The sequence below is a fragment of the Hippoglossus stenolepis genome, chromosome 12 (genome assembly GCF_022539355.2).
Source record: "Hippoglossus stenolepis isolate QCI-W04-F060 chromosome 12, HSTE1.2, whole genome shotgun sequence".
Classification (NCBI taxonomy): Eukaryota; Metazoa; Chordata; class Actinopteri; order Pleuronectiformes; family Pleuronectidae; genus Hippoglossus; species Hippoglossus stenolepis.
The window spans coordinates 2,810,803-2,817,614 of NC_061494.1; the positions used below are offsets into that span (position 1 = coordinate 2,810,803).

A 6,812-nucleotide genomic window follows, 5' to 3' on the forward strand; every position below is an offset into this window, starting at 1 on the left:
CATTCCTCTCAGTGTTGGCTGTGATCGAGCATCATAGGAAAGCCATCAGTGTGCGTCAGTTCTGTGGAACCTGGGACACACACACCTCTCCCCTGCAGGTTTCGCCGTCCTGCTCTCACCTGAGCCGTCATGGATCTAATGGAGTAGGGAAACGTGAGCTGTGGAGTTAAAAACTGTAGCACGCCAGGCTTCCAGGAAAACTGCTCCAACCAAGACTGCCAGGAGGAGGAAACAATGACTGGATTGATCTTGTTAGGTGGGTACAAAACAATGGTGATGATACTGTAGACGATTTTAAAATGATACAGCCAGCTACTGTTATTATTATTATTATTATTAATTATAAAAATATAAAAAACAGCTTCAACCTTTATCTGAAAGACAGAAAACTCAAATATTTTCCTCTTATAACTAATTAAACAATTTATTTAATTATTACAAAGAAAAACTGGGAGTTGAGATGATTCTACAGTAAATACAAAGCAGCTGCTTAGCTTAGCTTAGCATAAAGACAGGTTTATCCTCTTAGCCTGATTCTGTCAATAATCAATAAACAGATCCTCCTCCCAGCACCTTTAAATATCACCAATTAAAACGTTATATATTGTAAGATAAACACATGCACACAAGCATTTGAATAGATTTAAAATCACACCACATATTAAACTGCCCAGTTGCTCCCGTCTGTTTCCAGTGAACATGATGAATTACCTCTGCAATATTTTAACTGAAACTGTAAAAACAATCTTTAAAATGAATAAAAGTGCTCGAGGAAAAGTGAAAGTTATAAAATGAATAGTAAATATATGTGTGTGTGTGTGTGTGTGTGTGTGTGTGTGTGTGTGTGTGTGTGTGTGTTTAGATTTAGATATGCAGTACATTTTATTAAAATGAATTAGCAGAACTTGGCCAGAAAGTTTCAGCAGAATGATGCAAATGAATTTTCTAAGGAAGTTAAAGTTATAAATAACAGTAAAATATTCCTCCCGTCTTATATTGATATGATCACTGGGGCTGAAAATGTTGCTGAGCTATGGAGAAAACATTTAGAGGATATTTTTACCTGACTCAATGTTGTTTCTTATATTTTTATACTAGTCTTTCATAGTAGTTTAGGAAAAAACAGAAAAAACATCTTGTGCCAGTAATCATGAGAACTAATTATTTCTGTGAACGTTTTTTACCATTTTCCATTGTGGACTGAACATGTGTAAATTTGTGATTCTAATGAAAATCAATCATCAATCTTTCATTTTCTAGTGTGTGTGACTCTGATTGTGGTTCCACTGATAATCTTCGGCCTTCTTGGAAACACACTGACCCTTCTGGTGGTTTGGCTTCGCCCAAACATGAGAAGCTCCGCCTATCTCTACCTGAGCAGCATGGCTGTTAGTGACCTGCTGTTCCTCCTGCTGCTGGCTCTGGATCTATATAAGGTGCCCTCACATATATCCTATAATACTTATATACTTATACACCTTTTTGTGTCAGTTCACTGTGATTAGACCAGATACTCATGGTTTGGCTGAACGTGCACTAAACGGATTGTGTCTCTTCCAGCTCTGGACAGGCTGGAAGTTAGGAGTCTGCGTCTGTAAGCTGACCATGTTCCTGTCTAAGTGCTGCACCTTCTGCACCATCCTCCACATCACCTTTCTCTCCCTGGAGAGGTACCTGGTTGTCTGCTGGCCAATCACCTCCAAGACGCTGGTGACACGTCGCAGAACCAGGGTTCTGATTGGCTGCCTCTGGCTGGGAGCGGCTGTCAGTGCAGCACCATTTTTGGTCATGATGGAAGTGGATCATGAGGATAAAGAGGTTGAAAATGAAGTGTGCAGAGAATCAGAATCCTCATTATCCTCAGGCCTCATGTTGGCCATGATAATTCTCTACAACCTGTATGTCCTGGTAACCCTGTGCATCCTGGGGCTGGTCTACATCCTGATTGGACGGACTCTGAGGCTCCGTCCACAAAGCAGCCGTAAAGACAAGAGTCACGGACACACAGTCAAGATGCTGGGTGAGAAACACAATCCAACACACACACCCTTAGGTTCTGAATTTAGCTTTTACTAAATACAACTGACAAAGGCGGACGAACAGATTTAATACTTTGTCTTCATCTCGGCTTGCACATCTGGAGTCAGAGTCAGAACTGTATCATCCAATAGAAAATCAAAACTAAACTTACCAGAAAAAGAACTCACTAGTTTTATAAGAACCAAATAAAATGATATAAACCATCATTGAGAATATATTTGACGTGTATTTTGACTTTTTAGTTTGGTCCATGTCCCACCTGTTACCATCAAGGAGGCAGGCAAGGTTTAGGACCTGCAGCCAGCCACCAGGGGGCAATCGAGATGCTTCGGCTTCACTTTTGGGGAGCAGTCATGTCGTCCATCTTTATTTCCAGCTGTGTGTCAATTTAGGGGCTGCATCACAGCGACACGAGTAGAAAGGCTCCTACAGATGCTTCCTTTCATACCAGAGAAAGCTCTGATGAGTGAATCCTTCCAGGTCCAACATGTCCCAGGACTCATTGCACTTTGTTGACGAACCGTATCAACTCAACTAATGGCTCACATGTTAAAAAACCAAGGGGCATTAAGCTTTCTGTCGTGTCCAACTTAAGGACAGGACAAGCTTCTCCTCTGTGGACCAGACGGTCTCATTTTGTTTCAGCCTTCACAGTGTACCTGACCGAGGAAGGAGGTGGGTTGAGGAGATCGTGTCCTCTGAAGGTTGCAGCCCCTGAACTGAGACACAGCTCTCTTGTTTAACAGTGTGAGAAATGTATTCTATCACCTGCAGATATTGATGATTCTCATGTCCACTTCCTGTGTCCTTCTCCTCATGTCCATCAGGAGTGATCTTCTTGGCCTTCGTCCTGTGCTGGCTGCCCTACATCGTCCGTCTGACCACGAGCTATGGTTCTCAGAGATCCGGTCCTAACAGTACAGACGTTTCTTTTTACCTGGTCACCTGGATCCTCTCCCGCCTCAGTGCTGCCATTAACCCTCTGGTGTACCACCTGATGTCCACCAGGTACAGACACGCTGTGCGTAGCCTCATGCACACGCACTGTCTCACACCGTCTCACCGACTGAGCACAATGCTCTCATCAGGACACTCCACAACCACTTTGTAAACATATAGGCACACGTAACAACAGCAGAAACACAAGGTAGCTGTGATGATCACTGGTGGTTCTGCAACGACCATATTAACAAACTGAATTCAGCTGCTTTCAGACCTGCACTGAACTAAGATATCATGAGCTTTGACTGTAGGAGCAGCTAACCCTCTGCTAACACACAGCTAACCCTGCTAACACAGCTAACACCAAGCTAACCCAGTTAGCAGCAGGTATTTACAGATTTTCTCTGACAGTAATATTCAGACGTTTCCGCAATCTACTCGGGGTGAGCGAAGACCCCCCACCTAGCCTCCGATTGGTTAGTTTAAGGCAAGTCCAGTGATGATTGGTCGGAGTTTGGGGAATGAAAATAAAATAAGCCAATCAGAGGTTGGGTAGGGGCGGGTTTTGTCTTAACTGGGGTGTAAAAAATAAAATACTTCTGCAAAGATGAAACCAAACAATCGACCTCCTTTAATAGAAAAGAAATAAAAACCTTCAATCTTTTACCCAATTAAACATGTTGATAATATTTTAGAAGAAAAATAATACATTTAAATAATAATTTATTTCCTCTCAGTTTGTGTTTTTTCATGTTAAACTTTGTTTATAACTCCTGGTGATGTATTTACAGAGTCATGTTAGTTTATGTGTGAACTTTATATTGTTTTTAAATAAAGATTATTTAAAGAAAACTGTGTGTGGTCCATGTGGTGTCAGAATAATATAATATCTCTATATATTAGAGACAAAGTTTCCTATTTTTGTATTTTTTATATTTTAACTTGCACACTTACACCACATTGACTTCCTTGTATGTGTAAACCTGCTTGGCAACAAAACCTGATGCAAATGACATGTTAACTCCTGTTGTCAACGACTGACACAGAAAGAGGAAGGTAGAAGGGTGAGAGGGTTCAGGACAAACGTCCCCTCATCCCTCTTTTCTTTGTGTAATCATTTGTCTGCTGGTTCAGACGTTTGTCTTCGTTCTTCACCTTCACTCTCTCCAGCTGCTCCACTTTTCTCCTCCACTTCCTCGCAACACTCTCCAGCTCGTTCTCTGTCCCACTCAGCTTGTCCAGGCAAGCCAGGTATGATTCTGTGGAAGCTAGTCTCTTCTTTGTTTCTGTCTTAATCAACTCGTCCTTGTGTCTCACGTCCTCCTCCAGCTTCATCTGGTCACTTTTCAGTTGGTGAACTTGCTCCTTCAGAGACGTGTGTCCTCTGTTGACGGCCTCCACCTTCCTGCAGCTCAGTCCCTCAGTTGGAGTCGTCTCCTGCTGCAGCTTCACCTCCAGCGTCTCTGCCCGACTCTTCTTCAGCTCCTTGTCTTTGCAGTGGCGCGCAGGCGGTCGATGGAGGCATTGGGACGAGATTTCCTTTTCTTTTCTGCGTCAGTGATTTAAAAATGTAAGAATAATGAGGAAGGTCTGATTAAAGCTTTGATAGGTTGACATTTACTGTGTTGATATTGAATATGTGTGCATCCATGTGTGTAGAACAGCTCTTAGTGTGAATATGTGCAGTACATGTGTTTATTCAGAGTTCACAGTGTGATACATGCATGTTTATGTGGTTCTAAATATGTTCCTGTGTGTTTTTTCTGTTGCTCTGATTAGACAGCACTTGACCATTCCTCTCAGTGTTGGCTGTGATCGAGCGTCATAGGAAAGCCATCAGTGTGCTTCAGTTCTGTGGAACCTGGGACACACACACCTCTCCCCTGCAGGTTTCTCCGTCCTGCTCTCACCTGAGCCATCATGGATCTAATGGAGTAGGGAAACGTGAGCTGTGGAGTTAAAAACTGTTGCACGCCAGGCTTCCAGGAAAACTGCTCCAACCAAGACTGTCAGGAGGAGGAAACAATGTCTGGATTGATCTGGATTGGTGGGTACAAAACAATGGTGTTGATACTGTAGACGATTTTAAAATGATACAGCCAGCTACTATTATTATTAGGGCCCGAGCACCGACGGTGGGAGGCCCTATTGAAATTGAAAGGATTATTTTTATCAGGGCCCGAGCACCGAAGGTGGGAGGCCCTATTGAAATTGAAAGGATTTTTCGTATTATTCTTATTAGGGCCCGAGCACCGATGGTGGGAGGCCCTATTGAAATTGAAAGGATTATTCTTATTAGGGCCCGAGCACCGATGGTGGGAGGCCCTATTGAAATTGAAAGGATTATTCTTATTAGGGCCCGACCACCGATGGTGGGAGGCCCTATTGTTTTTCGAAGGATTTGTATTTCCCTTTTGGGCTTTTTCAGGGCCCAGACATGCTCAAATTGTTACCAAAGTTTGCAGGGAATTCAAAACCCCAAAAAGTAATTGTATTCTGGAGTAATTTGAAATGGGCGTGGAAAAATGGCTCAACAGCGCCATCTAAGGAAAAGCCCCTCAGTTAGCTTTCACCGTAGCCCAGGTGTATCATGACCAGACAAACAAAAAAGGTCGGAGGTGCAATTGGATAAAAGCAACAGGAAGCCCGCCATTTTGACTTTAGTGGCCATATTGGCCATTTTCCACATTTTTACTTTGATGTACTTGTCCCAGGGCTTTCATCAGATCAACTTCATATGGAGATGCGTGTCATCACAACAAGATGGAGATGAAAACTACCTCAAAGATCGATATTTCGTCACACGGTGTGACCGTGGCATCAAAGTTTGATTACACGCCATCAAAACACAAGGTTCTGTATCTCAGACATATTTGGTCCAATCGAGTCCAAACTAGACATGTAAGACAAGATTCCCGGCCTGATGACATCTACATAGAAATTATGAATTGAAATCACAGCGCCCCCTGGTGGCAACAGGAAATGTCTTGTTTTTGGAACGTCTTACACTTGGAAGTATTCATCCTCATCCACTGACCACAACCATGTCAAACTGTGTCAAATGGGTCTCAAGACATTGATAATGTAGGCATAACATTACTGTGACTTTTCTTCAAACGCCATAATAGTGGCGTGGCGTCAAAGTTCATCAACTCGCCTTGACACACAAAATTGCTATAACTTCGGTGTTCGAGGTTCAACCTCCCTCAAACCACATTTGTGTAACAACAGCCCCCCCCCCTGCAGACATTCAGATGGTTTTAAGGAATGGGCGTGGCAAAATAACTGACTAGCGCCCCCTAAAGTGCAGCCCCGGCACCACGATTGGCCGACATGTACAAAAATCTATAGGGACATGTGTCTTTTCATAACAAACAAATAAGTCTCTTGGATAGATATGCTAGACCAAACAGGAAGCCCGCCATTTTGGCTTTAGTGGCCATTTTGACCATTTTAGACATTTTTACTTTGACGAACGTGTCGTAGGGCTTTCATCAGATCAACTTCAACTTCTGGGAATGTCATCTCAACAAGATGGAGATATAAACTACCTTGGTATATTTGATTTTATCCCACGGTTTGACCGTGGCGTGGCATTAAAGTTTGATGAGTCAAATCAAGATGATTGAGCTGCAGCTGCAATATTGGTCACTAGAGGGCAGTGTAAGACCATGGTTTGCCCAAGGCACAAATTTTCTCCCCCAGGGCTAAAGAGTTTGTTCACACATTGTTAATATGTTGTAAACTAACTTAAACTTACTGAAGTGTGTCAATTAATGTTGAGAGATAACTTTAGTTCATGATTAAGAGTAAAATGATAATTTTTAAAG

The 6,812-nt window shown here is 42.6% G+C and overlaps 1 protein-coding gene across 1 annotated transcript; it reads left to right on the forward strand.

Moving 5' to 3' along the window:
• On the forward strand, positions 1–3,169 carry LOC118119233 (growth hormone secretagogue receptor type 1-like). Its single transcript, XM_047342385.1, has 6 exons — positions 1–256; positions 1,261–1,436; positions 1,561–2,020; positions 2,686–2,715; positions 2,868–3,048; positions 3,160–3,169. Exons 1-6 carry the CDS (start codon positions 235–237, stop codon positions 3,167–3,169), a joined length of 879 nt encoding a protein of 292 aa, XP_047198341.1. The 5' UTR covers positions 1–234.
• The last annotated feature ends 3,643 nt before the right edge of the window (positions 3,170–6,812 follow it).

Bases quoted from the DNA above. Each gene is read 5' to 3' on its own strand.
- LOC118119233 (XM_047342385.1), top strand. From the start codon at position 235: ATGACTGGATTGATCTTGTTAG. The intron at 1,437-1,560 runs GTGCCCTCACAT...TGTCTCTTCCAG, and splicing joins TGGCTCTGGATCTATATAAG to CTCTGGACAGGCTGGAAGTT. The intron at 2,021-2,685 runs GTGAGAAACACA...ATTTTGTTTCAG, and splicing joins ACACACAGTCAAGATGCTGG to CCTTCACAGTGTACCTGACC.